The sequence below is a fragment of the Ranitomeya imitator genome, chromosome 6, assembly GCF_032444005.1.
Source record: "Ranitomeya imitator isolate aRanImi1 chromosome 6, aRanImi1.pri, whole genome shotgun sequence".
Classification (NCBI taxonomy): Eukaryota; Metazoa; Chordata; class Amphibia; order Anura; family Dendrobatidae; genus Ranitomeya; species Ranitomeya imitator.
Genome location: NC_091287.1, coordinates 525,041,601 through 525,060,296, shown reverse-complemented (window position 1 = coordinate 525,060,296; position 18,696 = coordinate 525,041,601). Strand labels below are relative to the sequence as shown.

At 44.9% G+C, this 18,696-nt stretch overlaps 1 protein-coding gene across 4 annotated transcripts in view; it reads right to left on the bottom strand.

The window, feature by feature from the left end:
- Positions 1 to 18,696, bottom strand: part of COL14A1 (collagen type XIV alpha 1 chain) — a 230,554-nt gene that overhangs the window by 175,853 nt on the left and 36,005 nt on the right. For all 4 annotated transcript variants that reach the window (XM_069731833.1, XM_069731832.1, XM_069731835.1 and 1 more), the window contains one exon: positions 1,913 to 2,028. In XM_069731833.1, the coding sequence (XP_069587934.1) occupies positions 1,913 to 2,000 (88 nt within the window). In that variant the 5' untranslated portion in view covers positions 2,001 to 2,028. The remainder of the gene's footprint in view (positions 1 to 1,912; positions 2,029 to 18,696) is intronic.

The following is an 18,696-nucleotide window of genomic DNA, read 5'->3' as shown; positions in this document are numbered from 1 at the left end:
AATTTGTCTTTAATTTCCAGTTATTCCTGACCTAACGGATAGTTACTAGCAGCTATGATGTCTTCTATACACAGTATGCACAGAGACATGCGGGATTCCAGCGCTTTACCTATAGAACACAGAGGTAGCAGAAGCATGGTAGTACTGAGATGTGTGGCTGTGAATCCAGCACAAAAGTGAAATACATTTGATAGAAGCTGCAGCTTGATCTGCCTTTACCTGCCTGGTCTGTCACGATGCTCCTCACTCCTCTTTTCCCTTCCCCTCTCCATATTAAAAGTCTCTGTAACTTGAAACCTCAGTAAGCTGGCTGTCAGTTTTGATTTCAGGCGGAGGAGAAGAAGTGGCTAATAAGTGGAGAAAGAAGCTTATTTTTCTGATAAGGATCCATAGAATTTAAAAGATTCTGTAATCTGACCCTTCAGTGAGCTAGCTGTTTGGTCTTGCTTTGACATGCTTTTTCTTCAGAGTGTATGACAAGTTCAGGAGATAGAGGGAGGCGAAGAAGTGGCTAAAGCTATAAGTGGAGGAAGATGCCTACTTCACAAGGTATCAATAGAGTTTAATCTATAATCTGACACCTCAGTGAGCTTGCTGTCGATCTTGCTTTGACTAATAAGGATTCAAAACATTTTTTTTTAAGAGTGCATAAGTTCAGGAGGGAGAGAGGTTAAGAAATTGCTCATAAGTGGAGGAAGATTTTATTTTGCTGATAAGGTATCCGTAGAGTTTAATAGACTCTGTAATCTGATACCTCAGTGAACTAGTTGTTGATCTCGCTTTGACTAAAATGGATTTAAGCTGGGGTTTTTCCAGAGCGGACAAAGGGCTCATAAGTGGAGAAAGAAGCTTATTTCACTGATAAGGTATATTACAAAATTTCTTAGATTCACCTGTACTATTCATTTATGCAAAGTTTGTTAAAATTACAGCGAACATTTAATTGTATTGTGAAGTAAGAAGACAGTTCTATACTGTAAGGTTGACGACACAGTGATTGTCAGGGTCGTTTTCTTACAGTATTTTCTGGTCAATATAACAAAGGTCTATCAGTGAATCACACACTATACCCTAATAATAAATTACACGTCTGTGCTCGCAACCTCAGGAAATGATAAAAATAAGTCCAGGACCGCTAATATATGGACGATAGTTCTAGCACAGATAACTATATCATATCATTCGTCTTTGAAGTTTGTGTGAATTTGAAACTTTTCAAAACTCAAATCTTCGTATGTGCACTGAAAAAAATAGAACGTATAAAGCAACATCGGCCCTGTAAAAAAATACCGGATAAACCAAGTCAATAGACCAAGCTTGTATATATTACGTGATGGCACAAAGGCGACATAAAGCTACTGTATTATCCAGAAACTAGTAAATATATTAAGCAAAAAGGTGCTGCAGAATCAGGAGCCCTGTAATGAAATAATGGTCATTATATCCCGTGTAATACAGATCCATAAGGAATATGTTGGATATCAGCATTTATACATGTACATAAGGTTCTAAGGCGTAACGTTTCTTCATGTGGAGAATGACATGTCAGAGTGAAGAGACTTATAGGCCATGCATGCTCGTCTGGGAAATTGAACTAGAACTCTAGCACCACCTATTGAAAGTAGTGATCCTAAAATTGCTGCTTCCAATAGGTGGCGCTAGAGTTGTAGTCCACTTCCTCTCTGAAGAGACATTTTCTATATTTAATTTCCCAGAGGAGCATGCATGGCCTATAAGTCGCTTCACTCCGACATGCCAGGCTTGGCATGCCACTCTCTGCATGGAAAAACGTTGCACCAATTTGTACATATAAATAACAAAACATATTCAGGTAAGGGGAACGTTTGACCTCTGCACACCAGATAACCAATGAGATATCAGACGGAATATAATGCACTTCTGCAATTATTACCTTGGCTGTGTCCGAGATTGGATAAGAAAAATGTCACCGCCAGGAGCGACACAAAGACCATGGTGGGTGCGCTGTGCTGCGTCCTCATTTTATCCACAGGAACCCAGTCAGCAAGTCTGCAAAGAAATACATATATGTTAAAGCCGATTAAGCCGTGGACTGTTTCTTTTGGGTGCCAATGGGACCTCCAGAAACACAATTTACCTGTAGATATAGGGTTAATCCACAGGTAAAGAGCATCATTTAACTCTGGCTACTTTACTGGAGCAGCGGCTACAGGGAGAAAATGAAGCTACATCCTCCCTGCAGCTGCTTGCTTCCAGTCATCGGGGCAGTGTAGGGAGCGGTTACAGGCACCGCTTACTATACAGTGGTCACTGATTGACAGTGTGCTCTGTAAACACACGCTGCACACACTTGCTGCACAGCACGCTATCAATCAATGTGCCGGGGAGGGATTATAGTCTCACTCCCAGTATAGTGAGAGATGGCTGTGACAGTTCCCTCCACCGCCCTGATACAGGAAACCAGTGGCTGCTGGGAGAATATAGCTACATTTTTACCCTGTGGCCACCTCTCCAGTAATCGAGCCCAGACATGATTTGCCGCCAGATGAACTCAGAGACCCAGCGATTTGTCACTTACTAGGCTGTGTTTTGCTGTTTGAATACAATCAGTGTTTTATCAGCAGATTATCACTACAGGACTAGTTGTCCCATGCCTTCTGGTCCAGCCACGACCCCACCACTGATTGGCAGCTTGCTGACAAAATTACGTGTACACAGAAAGCAGCCAATCAGTGGTGTGGGTAGGGTTATACACAGCTCAGTATTCAGAGCTCTGCTAGATCTACAGCCAAGAAATCTGTGATTTTATCGTAACTGCTGAACCCAGTAAACTAAGTGATACATAACTGGAATCAGAGTCTCTGTCCCTACATTGTGCTGCTCTCCGATTACATAACAACAACCTGCTGACAGATTCCCTTTAAGAGATAAAGCCTTTGGAGAGTAAAACTGATAAATAATGGCCAGAGACAGCAGAGATAGTGTTATTCCTCAAGCACAGCACATGATTGCTCATTCTGAAAAGTTACCTGAAAGTATGTTTTCCATTTAGGGGGGAAAGAGAGGCTTACAGTTACATTTCAGGTGGTCTATAGCAATGAATGGAAAGTGGTAACATCCTACATCCCTGATATCTAGGGCAGTTAAGGGGTAATAATACAGTTCCTGGTGGTCTAGGGGGCACTAAAGGTGCTGATGATCTAGGGCTCAGTGGGTAGCACTGTAGTATGTATTGGGCAGCACAGTGGCTCAGTGGTTAGCACTGTTACTGTGCAGCGCTGGGGTCCTGGGTTCAAATCCCACCAAGGACAATATCTGCCAGGAGTTTGTATGTTCTCCCCTTGTTTGCGTGGGTTTCCTCCGGGTTCTCCGGTTTTCTTCAACACTCTAAAGACATACTGATAGGGAATCTAGACTGTGAGCCCCAATGGGGACAGCGATGGTTAAATCTGAAAGGCGCTGGGAATAAGATGGCGCTATATCAGCAAAGCACGGTAAATAAATAAATACAATTATCTACAGCAGTGAAGGAGTTAATGATAACATCCCTAGTGATCAAGAGCAATAAAGGCGTAGACATACCATTGCTTGTGGCCTACAGCACTGAAGGTTATTAATAACATTTCTGATCGATGTCGGCTTAGAGGAGGAAAAATCACGTCTTCGCAAGAACATAGAAGCAAGTGTTCAATTATTCTGCAGCGCCTCCACAGGGAAAGTGGAGTATTACACAATGAACAGGTTATTACTATACACCAACCAGCTGAGTCCTCCAGATGGGCAGATACTCTATGTAGCGTCTCTCCTCTCCTGCTAAGGTCCCTGGTTTATTAGCCAAAGACTTCCCACTATTAAATTATAATTAAAGGGGTTGTCCATTTCGATGATATCATCCTACCATTGTCTATGGCAAAAAAAGGGGTTAGGCCGGCCTCACACTACCGTGTTTTACGGACGTAAGAGAGGTGCTGAAAAATATGGATTGCACATGGTACAATGCTTCTCTATGCCCCTGCTCCTATCAGCCGTATTTTACTGCTCCGTATTATACGGTCTTCTACGGCCGTAGAAAATCGCAGCATGCTGCGTTTGTCACCGTATTGCGCAAAAAATACGCCAATGAAAGTCTATGGGGGCCAGAAAAATACGGATTACACACGGACCAGCAGTGTGACTTGCGAGAAATACGCAGCAGTGTTCTAGAGAAAAGCCGGCAATTCAGTGCGGTGTACAGTAAAATCACACTGACAGGTTACAATAGAATAGGTAGAATAAATGTGTACACATAGAATAGGTATATATATATATATATATATATATATATATATATATATATATATATATATATATATATATATAATGTCAGTGAGACACATATATGTATATATATATTAATATTTCATACAGCGCTAGATAGCTTAAAAGCCGGTAATTCAATTGCCGGCTTTTGCTATCTCCTTCCTAAACCCGACATGATATGCGACATGGTTTACATACAGTAAACCATCTCATATCCCCATTTTTTTTGCATATTCCACACTACTAATGTTAGTAGTGTATATGTGCAAAATTTGGGCGCTCTAGCTATTAAATTAAAGGGTTAAATGGCGGAAAAAATTGGCGTGGGCTCCCGCGCAATTTTCTCCGCCAGAGTAGTAAAGCCAGTGACTGAGGGCAGATATTAATAGCCTGGAGAGGGTCCACGGTTATTGCCCCCCCCCCCCTTGCTAAAAACATCTGCCCCCCAGCCACCCCAGAAAAGGCACATCTGGAAGATACGCCTACTCTGGCACTTGGCCACTTGTTATGGACCTGGTGGATAGGAGCACCCGAAAAGACCTGATGGTTAAACCAACAAAGGACAAGCTCTGGGAAGTGGGAGCTCTGCTGACCGCAACCCCTAATCCTATCACACACTAGAAATAGCCGTGGAGCGTTCCTGACACTCCCTAGACGCCTCTTCACAGCCTAAGAGCTAACTAGCCCTAGAGATAGAAAATAAAGCCTACCTTGCCTCAGAGAAATTCCCCAAAGAAAAAGGCAGCCCCCCACATATATTGACTGTGAGTTAAGATGAAAGTCACAAACACAGAAATGAAACAGGTTTCAGCAAAGGGAGGCCAGACTTACTAAACAGACTGAAGATAGGAAAGGTAACTTTGTGGTCAGCACAAAAAACTACAAAAAGACCACGCAGAGTGTGCAAAAAGACCTCCGCACCGACTCACGGTGCGGAGGTGCCACTCTGCATCCCAGAGCTTCCAGCTAGCAAGGCAAAATCATGATAGTAAGCTGGACAAGAAAACAAAGAACAAATAATAAACTAGCAGGGACTTAGCTTCTGCTGGAGTAGACAGGAAACCCGACAGATCCAAGAGCGAACTGAACCAGTACAAGAACATTGACAGCTGGCATGGAGTAACGATCTGAGTGGAGTTAAATAGAGCAGCCAGCCAAAGAATAAACTACGTCACCTGTGGAAGGAACCTCAGAAGCAGCAGCTCCACTCACAGCCACCAGAGGGAGTCCATGGACAGAACTCGCCGCAGTACCATTCATGACCACAGGAGGGAGTTCGATAACAGAATTCACAACAGTACCCCCCCCCCTTGAGGAGGGGTCACCGAACCCTCACCAGAGCCCCCAGGCCGATTAGGACGAGCCAAATGAAAGGCACGAACTAGATCGGCAGCGTGAACATCAGAGGCAAAAACCCAGGAATTATCTTCCTGACCATAACCCTTCCACTTGACCAGGTACTGGAGTTTCCGTCTCGAAATACGAGAATCCAAAATCTTTTCCATCACATACTCCAACTCCCCCTCGACCAACACCGGGGCAGGAGGATCAACGGAGGGAACCATAGGCGCCACGTATCTCCGCAATAACGACCTATGGAACACATTATGGATGGCAAAAGAAGCTGGAAGGGCCAAACGAAATGACACAGGATTGAGAACTTCAAAAGTCTTATACGGACCAATGAAACGAGGCTTAAACTTAGAAGAGGAAACCTTCATAGGAACATAACGAGACGACAACCAAACCAAATCCCCAACACGAAGTCGGGGACCAACACAGCGCCGGCGGTTAGCGAAACGTTGAGCCTTCTCCTGGGACAATGTCAAATTGTCCACCACATGAGTCCAAATCTGCTGCAACCTGTCCACCACCGCATCCACACCAGGACAGTCCGAAGGCTCAACCTGCCCTGAAGAGAAACGAGGATGGAAACCAGAATTGCAGAAAAACGGCGAAACCAAAGTAGCCGAGCTGGCCCGATTATTAAGGGCGAACTCAGCCAAAGGCAAAAAGGACACCCAATCATCCTGATCAGCAGAAACAAAACATCTCAGATATGTTTCCAAGGTCTGATTGGTTCGTTCAGTCTGGCCATTTGTCTGAGGATGGAAAGCCGAGGAAAAAGACAAATCAATGCCCATCCTAGCACAAAAGGACCGCCAAAACCTCGAAACAAACTGGGAACCTCTGTCCGAGACGATGTTCTCCGGAATGCCATGCAAACGAACCACATGCTGGAAAAACAATGGCACCAAATCAGAGGAGGAAGGCAATTTAGACAAGGGTACCAAATGGACCATCTTAGAGAAGCGATCACAAACCACCCAAATGACCGACATCCTTTGAGAGACAGGGAGATCTGAAATAAAATCCATGGAAATATGCGTCCAGGGCCTCTTCGGGACCGGCAAGGGCAAAAGCAACCCACTGGCACGAGAACAGCAGGGCTTAGCCCGAGCACAAGTCCCACAGGACTGCACAAAAGAACGCACATCCCGCGACAAAGAAGGCCACCAAAAGGATCTAGCCACCAAATCTCTGGTACCAAAGATTCCAGGATGACCAGCCAACACTGAACAATGAATCTCAGAGATAACTCTACTAGCCCATCTATCAGGGACAAACAGTTTCTCTGCTGGACAACGGTCAGGTCTCTCAGCCTGAAACTTCTGCAGCACCCGCCGCAAATCAGGGGAGATGGCAGACAAAATTACCCCCTCTTTGAGAATACCCATCGGCTCAGGAACACCCGGAGAGTCAGGCACAAAACTCCTTGACAGGGCATCAGCCTTCACATTCTTAGAGCCCGGAAGGTACGAAACCACAAAATCAAAACGGGAGAAAAACAGCGACCATCGAGCCTTTCTAGGATTCAACCGTTTGGCAGACTCGAGATAAGTCAAATTCTTGTGATCCGTCAAAACCACCACGCGATGCTTGGCTCCTTCAAGCCAATGTCGCCACTCCTCGAATGCCCACTTCATGGCCAACAACTCTCGATTGCCAACATCATAATTGCGCTCAGCAGGCGAGAACTTTCTAGAAAAGAAGGCACATGGTTTCATCACCGAGCCATCAGAACTTCTTTGCGACAAAATAGCCCCTGCTCCAATCTCAGAAGCATCAACCTCGACCTGAAACGGGAGCGAAACATCTGGCTGGCACAACACAGGGGCAGAAGAAAAACGACGCTTCAACTCCTGAAAAGCCTCTACAGCCGCAGAGGACCAATTGACCACATCAGCACCTTTCTTGGTCAAATCAGTCAACGGTTTAGCCACACTAGAAAAATTAGCGATGAAGCGACGGTGAAAATTAGCAAAGCCCAGGAACTTCTGCAGGCTCTTCACAGATGTCGGCTGAGTCCAATCATAAATGGCCTGAACTTTAACAGGGTCCATCTCGATAGTAGAAGGGGAAAAAATGAAACCCAAAAATGAAACCTTCTGAACTCCAAAGAGACACTTTGACCCCTTCACAAACAAGGAATTCGCACGAAGGACCTGGAACACCATTCTGACCTGCTTTACATGAGACTCCCAATCATCTGAAAAGACCAAAATATCATCCAAATATACAATCATGAATCTATCCAGGTACTCTCTGAAGATGTCATGCATAAAGGACTGAAATACAGATGGAGCATTAGAAAGCCCGAATGGCATAACCAGGTACTTAAAATGGCCCTCGGGCGTATTAAATACTGTTTTCCATTCATCGCCCTGTTTAATACGCACAAGATTATACGCCCCTCGAAGATCTATCTTGGTGAACCAACTAGCCCCCTTAATCCGAGCAAACAAATCAGACAGCAGCGGCAAAGGGTACTGAAATTTGACTGTGATCTTATTAAGAAGGCGGTAATCAATACAAGGTCTCAAAGAACCATCCTTCTTGGCCACAAAAAAGAACCCTGCTCCCAATGGTGATGACGACGGGCGAATAAGACCTTTCTCCAAGGATTCCTTTATATAACTCCGTATAGCGGCGTGCTCTGGCACAGATAAATTGAACAGTCGGCCCTTAGGAAACTTACTACCAGGAATCAAATTAATAGCACAATCGCAATCCCTATGAGGAGGTAGGGCTCTGGATTTGGGCTCATCAAATGCATCCCGGTAATCCGACAAAAATTCAGGGACTTCAGAAGGAGTGGAAGGCGAAATTGACAGCAATGGAACATCACCATGTACCCCCTGACAACCCCAGCTGGACACAGACATAGATTTCCAATCCAACACTGGATTATGGACCTGTAGCCATGGCAACCCCAAAACGACCACATCATGCAGATTATGCAACACCAAAAAGCGAATATCCTCCTGATGTGCAGGAGCCATGCACATGGTCAATTGAGTCCAGTACTGAGGCTTATTCTTGGCCAAAGGCGTAGCATCAATTCCTCTCAATGGAATAGGATACTGCAAGGGCTCCAAGAAAAAACCACAGCGCCTGGCAAACTCCAAGTCCATCAAATTCAGGGCAGCGCCTGAATCCACAAATGCCATAACAGAATAGGACGACAAAGAGCAAATCAGAGTAACGGACAAAAGAAATTTAGACTGTACCGTACCAATGGTGGCAGACCTAGCGAACCGCTTAGTGCGCTTAGGACACTCGGAGATAGCATGAGTGGAATCACCACAGTAAAAACACAGCCCATTCCGACGTCTGTGTTCTTGCCGTTCAGCTCTGGTCAAAGTCCTATCACATTGCATAGGCTCAGGCCTATGCTCAGAGAATACCGCCAAATGGTGCACAGCTTTGCGCTCCCGCAAGCGCCGATCGATCTGAATGGCCAAGGACATAGACTCATTCAGACCAGCAGACGTGGGAAATCCCACCATGACATCCTTAAGGGTTTCAGAAAGACCCTTTCTGAAAATTGCCGCCAGGGCACACTCATTCCACTGAGTAAGCACAGACCACTTTCTAAACTTCTGGCAATATACATCCGCTTCATCCTGACCCTGACACAAAGCCAGCAAGATTTTCTCTGCCTGATCCACTGAATTTGGTTCATCATAAAGCAATCCAAGCACCAGAAAAAACGCATCTACATCACGCAATGCAGGATCTCCTGGCGCAAGGGAAAATGCCCAGTCTTGAGGGTCACCACGCAACAAAGAAATAATGATTTTAACTTGTTGAACCGGGTCACCAGAGGTGCGGGGTTTCAAAGCAAGAAACAGTTTACAATTAATTATTTTTGAAATTCAGGAACTTAGATCAATCCCCAGAAAACAAATCAGGAATTGGAATTCTAGGCTCTAACATCGGATTCTGAACCACAAAATCTTGAATGTTTTGTACCCTTGCAGTGAGATGATCCACACAAGAGGACAGACCGTGAATGTCCATATCTACACCTGTGTCCTGAACCACCCAGAGGTTAAGGGGAAAAGAAAGACAAAACACACTGCAGAGAAAAAAAAAAATGGTCTCAGAACTTCTCTTATCTCTCTATTGAGATGCATAAATACTTTGGGCCAGCTGTACTGTTATGGACCTGGTGGATAGGAGCACCCGAAAAGACCTGATGGTTAAACCAACAAAGGACAAGCTCTGGGAATTGGGAGCTCTGCTGACCGCAACCCCTAATCCTATCGCACACTAGAAATAGCCGTGGAGCGTTCCTGACTCTCCCTAGACGCCTCTTCACAGCCTAAGAGCTAACGAGCCCTAGAGATAGAAAATAAAGCCTACCTTGCCTCAGAGAAATTCCCCAAAGAAAAAGGCAGCCCCCCACATATATTGACTGTGAGTTAAGATGAAAGTCACAAACACAGAAATGAAACAGGTTTCAGCAAAGGGAGGCCAGACTTACTAAACAGACTGAGGATAGGAAAGGTAACTTTGCGGTCAGCACAAAAAACTACAAAAAGACCACGCAGAGTGTGCAAAAAGACCTCCGCACCGACTCACGGTGCGGAGGTGCCACTCTGCATCCCAGAGCTTCCAGCTAGCAAGGCAAAATCATGATAGCAAGCTGGACAAGAAAACAAAGAACAAATAATAAACTAGCAGGGACTTAGCTTCTGCTGGAGTAGACAGGTCACCCGAAAGATCCAAGAGCGAACTGAACCAGTACAAGAACATTGACAGCTGGCATGGAGTAACGATCTGAGTGGAGTTAAATAGAGCAGCCAGCCAAAGAATAAACTACGTCACCTGTGGAAGGAACCTCAGAAACAGCAGCTCCACTCACAGCCACCAGAGGGAGTCCATGGACAGAACTCGCCGATGTACCATTCATGACCACAGGAGGGAGTTCGATAACAGAATTCACAACAGCCACTCTCTTCCCATTCCCGTGTAGCGGTGGGATATGGGGTAATGAAGGGTTAATGTCACCTTGCTATTGTAAGGTGACATTAAGCCAGATTAATAATGGAGAGGCGTCAATTATCACACCTATCCATTATTAATCCAATAGTCTGAAATGGTTAAAAAAACACAAACACATTATTACAAAGTCTTTTAATGAAATAAAAACACAGGTTGTTGGAATATTTTATTATCCTGGTAATCCACCTGAAGACCCTCGCTCTGTAACAAAGGAAAAATAAAAAAACAACAATATCTCATACCTTCCGATGATCTGTCACGTCCCACAATGTAAATCCATCTGAAGGGGTAAATTTTTTTTACAGCCAGGAGCTCTGCTATAATGCAGCTGTGCTCATGGCTGTAAAACCCCAGCGAATGAATGTAAAGTAGGTCAATGACCTGTAGTTACCTTCATTCGCGGTGATGCGCCCTCTGCTGGTTGTCCTCATATGAACTCGAGCCTGGGAACTTGTCTGATTTTTTTTTCCCACGCTTGAAGGACATCCAGCAGAGGGCGCATCGCCACGAATGAAGGTAACTATAGGTCATTGACCTACTTTACATTCATTCGCTGGGGTTTTACAGCCATGAGCATATATAACAGTATATATATGTTGTCACGATTTTTTGACAACATGGATCCCTTGTGTAGCCGTATGTCGGTTTTGCAAGCCTGCGAGAAAATCTCGCAGTACAGATGCCATCCGGATTACATACGGAGGATGCCATGCGCAAAATACGCTGACACACCCTGACTATGGAGGAGATACGGACCACTATTTTGGGGACTTTTCTGCGTATTACGGCCGTAAATTATGGACCGTATTTTTATACGCTGAGTGTGACGCTGGCCTTAGTGATAACATTCCTGGAAGTATAGGGCAATGAAGAGGTAATAATACCAACCCTGAAGGTTCCAACCGAGGGTTGGGAAACAATAAAGGGAATGGGTTATAGATACATCCATAATGTATGACCTTAATGCAGCAAGCGTTTCATTTCCCTACACTGCCTCCGCAGGGCAAGTAGAGTATTACACATTTCCCATTAAAATCAACACACCATTGGTATCACGGGTCTGACAGGTAGACAGATGCTCTTTTTAGCTTCTTTCCACTCTGGGAAATAAGCAGAAGACTTCCCACCATTAAATCACAATTAAAGGGGTTGTCCAATACTATGATAATGATGACCTTTCCTCAGGATATGAATGACCTTTACTCAGGATAACACACTAAAATCAGATGTGGGGGTCCGATACCCAGCAACCCCCATAATAAGCTGTTACCAGCTCCCACCAGATATACACATTGTATGGATCAAAGCACCACATATTGCACATAAGCTCATACTGAATAGTGTCTTCTGCTTTATTCACACTGCGGGGCGGGATCTCGGGCAGCGCAGCCGCACAGGCGCAGTCAGCAAGACACCAAATGATGTCAGAAGACGGGCTGCGCTAACTGCGCATGCCCAAGGCATAAGATAACAGCGCAGGCGCCGGGACAGTGGAAAACAACGCTGAGGAGGCAGCGCCAAGCGCCAAGGTGCTGTGAGTGACGGCGGTGCTACGTCTGCATTAGGGGGGGAAAGATCTGACCCCAGGACTGTTTCAAGGTATTTTGGACAAATTGCAAAATCGATTATTTCTGCAGTTACAGCACCAAGAACTAAGAGAGCCACCTTGTCAGAATGCAGCATTAGTGCTGCACAAGGTGGCTCTTTTAGTTACAAAAGCCTGGGGGGGGACAGGTTCCCTTTAATTCCTTTACCAGACACAGCGCCATACACACAGTTGTGGCTGTGCCTGGTACTGCAGCTCAGGGCTGTTCACTTGGTGTTCAGCTGAAGTGAGCTGCCAGACTGGAGACAGAGACTAGCCTTGCTATAGCCTGTGCCTGACCACAAAATGAAGGGAATATGGTGCTTTCTTCACTCAGCTGGTGATTGGACCCCCAGCCAACACATATTAACACCTTAACGACCAGAAGTGTTATTGGTTTTGCATTTGCATATTTTTTTGCGGGACGAGTTGCACTTTTGAACGACATCATTGGTTTTACCATGTCGTGTACTAGAAAACGGAAAAAAGTTAAAAATGCGGTGAAATTGCAAAAAAAGTGCAATCCCACACTTGTTTGTTTGTTTGTTTTTTTGCTAGGTTCATTAAATACTAAAACTGACCTGCCATTATGATTCTCCAGGTCATTATGAATTCATAGACACCAAACATGACTAGGTTCTCTTTTATCTAAGTGGTGAAAACAAATTCCAAACTTTGCTAAAAAAAAAAAATGGTGCCATTTTCCGATACCCGTAGCGTCTCCATTTTTCGTGATCTCTGGTTGGGTGAGGGCTTATTTTTTGTGTGCCGAGCTGACGTTTTTAATGATACCATTTTGGTGCAGATATGATCTTTCAATCGCCCGTTATTGCATTTTAATGCAATGTCGCGGCGACCAAAAAAACGTAATTCTGGCATAGATGTCTCCCGGAGACCTCTGGTTGTCATGCCAACCCACTGGTGACCCGCAATCAAGTGACGGGGGTCACCGGTGGGCAGATTTCCTGTGAGATTGCCGGAAGCGCTTGTTAAATGCCGCTGTCAGCGGCATTTAACGGGTTAATAGCCGCGGGTGAATCGAGATTTCACTTGCGGCTGTTTTTGGCACATGTTAGTTGTTTAAAACAGCTGCCATGTGTCGGGAAAGATGTGGGCTCACCGCTGGAGCCACATCAAAGGAAGGAAGTCTGACATCGGCGTACTATTACGCTATTATTACGCACACAGAAAACAGCTAATCAATGAGGTGGGCGGAGTTATACAGCTCATCATTGCTGGAATCAGGGTCTCTGTCCCTACACTATGCTGCTCTCAGGCAACATAGAAAAAACATGCTGACGGATTCCCTTTAATAATTTTGCTTTAAAATATTCAATATTGAAACAGTTTGTCCGAAAATCAAAACTCATGATGGGTATCTGAGCGCAGCGCTTGGCTATCTCTGTCAGTCCTGTAAAGAATGAATGAAGCAGCCTGTGGATAGCTGATTTTTTTAAATCTTAGGACATCCCCTTTTAACCCTTTTCTGACATCTGACGTACAATCCCGTCCATGTGCCCTGGGCCCGTCTGACCATGGACGGGATAATACGTCATAGCGATCGGCCGCGCACACGGGTGGTTTGCGGTGAATCTCACAACTCACACCCACTACTAAGTGCCAGGAGCGGTCACGGACCGCTCCCGACACTTTAACCCCCAAAATGATACGATCAAACAAAATCGCAGCATTCCGAAGCCGGCAAAGGGGCTGACAGCCCCTCTGCCTTTGGATCGGAGACCCCATGCCGCGGGGTCCCGATCGCTGCCATAGAGATCCGATGTCGTCATGACAACATCCAGGTCAGAGAGCAGAGAGACTTCCTGTCATGTGCAGTGCCTGCCAGGAAGTCTCTAAGGTCAGTGTGCAAAATGCGCAGCGCTGACAGATCTGCATGCTATAGAAGCGATCAGCCTGCACAAAATGAGTGTCCCATAGTGGGACAAAGTGTAAAACTTAGATTGAAAAAAAAATTTTTTTTTAAATCATTGTAAAAATATTTTAAAAAATAATTAAAAAATAATAATAAAAAAATCAATATTTATTCTATCAATAAATAAATATTTGCATTAAAAAAAATCTAAACAATAAAAGTGCACATATTTGGTATTGCCGCGTCCATAACGACTCAACCTATAAAACTGTCCCACTAGATAAGACCTTTAGTGAACACCATAAAAAAAATTCTTTATCATCATAACCCCGAACAAAAAGTGGAATAACACTCGATCAAAACGACAGATATAAATAAACGTAATACCGCTGAAAACGTCATCTTGTCCCGCAAAAAACGAGCCCCCATACAGCTCCATCAGAGGAAAAATAAGAAAGTTATAGCCCTCAGAATAAAGCGATGCAAAAATAATAATTTTTTATAGAAAATAGTTTTTTATTGTATAACAGCGGCAAAACATTAAAAAAATGACATAAATGAGGTGTCGCTGTAATCGTACTGACCCGAAGAATAAAACTGCTTTATCAATTTTACCAAACACGGAACGGTATAAGCGCCACCCCTCCAAAGAAATTCATGAACAGCTGGTTTTTGTTCATTCTGCCTCCTGAAAAATTGGAATAAAAAGCGATCAATACATGTCATGTACCCGAGAATGGTACCAATAAAAACGTCAACTCGTCCCGTAAAAAACAGGCCCTCACATGAATCTGTGGACCAAAATATTGAAAAATTATTGCTCTCAAAATGTGGTGATACAAAATCTACATTTTGCAATAAAAAAAGTCTTTTAGTGTGTGACAGCAGCCAAACAAAAAAACCCGCTATAAAAACCCGCTATAATGCCTCTTTCTCACGTCCTGATATTTCCGGTACCTGAGATGTCAGTGTCCGTGTAAGTAATACTTGCGGCACACGTGTGGCATGCGTGTGCCGCATCAGCAACACACGGACGGGTGCCAGGGAAGAAGCGTTTCAGTAAGCGCTGTTCCCCGGCACAGGGTGCTGAACACGGCTCTCATCATTCTCCCCTACTCCTCTTTCTCACGTCCTGATATTTCCGGTACCGGAGATGTCAGTGTCCGGTGTATGTAATACTTGCGGCACACGTGTGGCATGCGTGTGCCGCATCAGCAACACACGGACGGGTGCCAGGGACGAAGCGTTACAGTAAGTGCTGTTCCCCGGCACAGGGTGCTGAACACGGCTCTCATCATTCTCCCCCACTCTGCTGGTGATCGGCACAAGCAGGGAAGAATGATGAGAGCCGTGTTCAGCACCCGCTGCCTCGGAACAGCGCTTACTGTAACGCTTCTTCCCCGGCGCCGATGCGTGTCACGTTTATGACATCCATGTGTGTTATGTGTATGCACGTGTGCTGGATGTTTTGTGGTCTGTCCTGACATTAAAAAACGGACATGTCAGCATGTTTTGCCCACGGACACACGGTCCATGGAAACACACTGACATGTGCACAGACCCATTCACTTGAATAGGCAAATAGCGCTCCCTTCCTCCCGAGTCTCTCCGCGTGGCTGCCCAATGGTATAAAATTCTGTGACACACCCATGGTGTCAATATGATCACTGCACCCCCAGATAAATTCATTGAGAGGTGTAATTCGTAAAATGGGGTCACTTATGGGGGGGGGTTCTGCTGTTTTGGCACCTTATAGGCTCTCCCAGTGGGTCATAGCACCTGCAAACCATAACAGTAAAATCTGGCGCTCCTTCCCTTCTAAGATCTGCCATGTGCCCTAACAGTAGTAGAATCTAGTTTCCAAAATGGTGTCACTTGTGGGGGGTTTCCATGTTTAGGCACATCAGGGGCTCTCCAAACGCGACATGGTGTCCGATCTCACTTCCAGCCAATTTTGTGTTGAAAAGTCAACTGGCACTCCTTCCCTTCCGAGCTCTGCCATGCGCCCAAACTGTGGTTTACCCCCACATACGGGTATCGCCGTACTCAGGACAAGTTGTCCAACAACGTTTGTGGTGCAATTTCTCCTGTTACTCTTGGAAAAACAAAACAAATTGGATCTGAAGTAAATTTTTTGTGGAAAAAAAGTTAAATGTTCATTTTTTTAAAAACATTTTAAAAATTCCCATGAAGCACCTGAAGGGTTAATAAACATCTTGAATATGGTTTTGCGCACCTTGAGAGCTGCAGTTTTTAGAATGGTGTCACTTTTGGGTATTTTCTATCATATAGGCCCATCAAAGTGACTTCAAATGTGATGTAGTCCCTAAAAACAGTGTTGTAAAATGAGAAATCGCTGGTCAAATTTTAACCCTTATAACTTCCTAGCAATAAAAAATTTGGTTCCAAAATTGTGCTGATGTAAAGTAGACATGTGGGAAATGTTACTTATTAACTATTTTGTGTACATACAGTGCCTTGTGAAAGTATTCGGCCCCCTGGAACTTTTCAACCTTTTCCCACATGTCATGCTTCAAACATAAAGATACCAAATGTAAATTTTTGGTGAAGAATCAACAGCAAGTGGAACACAATTTTGAAGTTGAACAAAATGTATTGGTTACTGTAAATTTTTGTGGAAATTCAAAAACTGAAAAGGGGGCGTGCAATATTATTTGGCCCCTTTAACTTAATACTTTGTTGCGCCACGTTTTGCTGCGATTACAGCTGCAGTCTCTTGGGGTATGTCTCTATCAATTTTGTACATCGAGAGACTGAAATTCTTGCCCATTCTTCCTCGGCAAACAGCTCGAGCTCAGTGAGGTTTGATGGAGATCGTCTGTGAACAGCAGTTTTCAGCTCTTTCCACAGATTCTCGATTGGATTGAGGTCTGGACTGTGACTTGGCCATTCTAATACCTGGATACGTTTATTTGTGAACCATTCCATTGTAGATTTTGCTTTATGTTTGGGATCATTGTCTTGCTGGAAGGCAAATCTCCATCCCAGTCTCAGGTCTTTTGCAGACTCCAACAGGTTTTCTTCAAGAATGGTCCTGTATTTGGCTCCATCCATCTTCCCATCAATTTTAACCATCTTCCCTGTCCCTGCTGGAGAAAAGCAGGCCCAAACCATGATGCTGCCACCACCATGTTTGACAGTGGGGATGGTGTGTTCAGGATGATGAGCTGTGTTGCCTTTACACCAAACATATCGTTTGGCATTGTTGCCATAAAGTACGATTTTGGTTTAATCTGACCAGAGCACCTTCTTCCACATGTTTGGTGTGTCTCCCAGGTGGCTTGTTGCAAACTTTAAACAACACTTTTTATGGATATCTTTGAGAAATGGCTTTCTTCTTGCCACTCTTCCATAAAGGCCAGATTTGTGCAGTGTACGACTGATTGTTATCCTATGGACAGACTGTCCCACCTCAGCTGTAGATCTCTGCAGTTCATCCAGAGTGATCATGGGCCTCTTGGCTGCATCTCTGATCAGTCTTCTCCTTGTTTGAGATGAAAGTTTAGAGGGACGGCCGGGTCTTGGTAGATTTGCAGTGGTATGATACTCCTTCCATTTCAATATGATCGCTTGCACAGTGTTCCTTGGGATGTTTAAAGTTTTGGAAATCATTTTGTATCCAAATCCGGCTTTATACTTCTCCACAACAGTATCACGGACTTGCCTGTTGTGTTCCTTGGTCTTCATGATGCTCTCCGTGCTTCAAACAGAACCCTGAGACTATCACAGAGCAGGAGCATTTATACGGAGACTTGATTACACACAGGTGGATTATATTTATCATCATTAGGCATTTAGGACAACATTGGATCATTCAGGGCTGCCATTAGAAATTTCAGCGCCCCATACTGGCAAAATTTTCGGGGCCCCCTTGAGACTCCACCCCAGCCCCGCCTCCACCCCTCGAACTGTCCACAGTCCCACTGTTCTCTCTTGGAAAAACTCCACTTCTCACCTATCACACATTAACAGTTCCCATCACCAGATCACACAAATAGCCGGCAGCTTTTGTTTTGGCCAAAAGATTCTTCCCAGTCTCTCCAATCATGCCCGTATCTCCATTCTGCCATCAGTATCTCCAGCATTCTGCCCCGGGCCCCCCAGATCGCCGCTCTCAAAAAAAAAAAAAAAAATCCGAGGGCCGCGGACCTGGCCACGCTCCAGCGGTGAAGCTACCTCCACGCAGCTGAAGCACGCACTCACCAGCGACTGAAAATGATGTCAGATGCCGGCGACGTGTGCGCTGCGGCTGACGTCAGCTGCCAGCCTCCAATTGGCTGGTGGCGGTTAACTATTGACGTGCGGGCACCGGCCCGCACGTCAAAAGCGTTACACTGCCGCAGTGCCAGTAGGGGCCCATTGAGCAGATGAGACGGGGCCCGATGCGGGCCCACTCTGCCTACCGGGCCCCATACGCCAGTCAGTAATGCCCTGATGGCGGCCCTGTCAGAGATCCACAATAAACTTCTGGAGTGAGTTTGCTGCACTAAAAGTAAAGAAGCCGAATAATATTGCACGCCCCACTTTTCAGTTTTTGATTTTCCACAAAATTTTAAAATAACCAATACATTTTGTTCATCTTCACAAT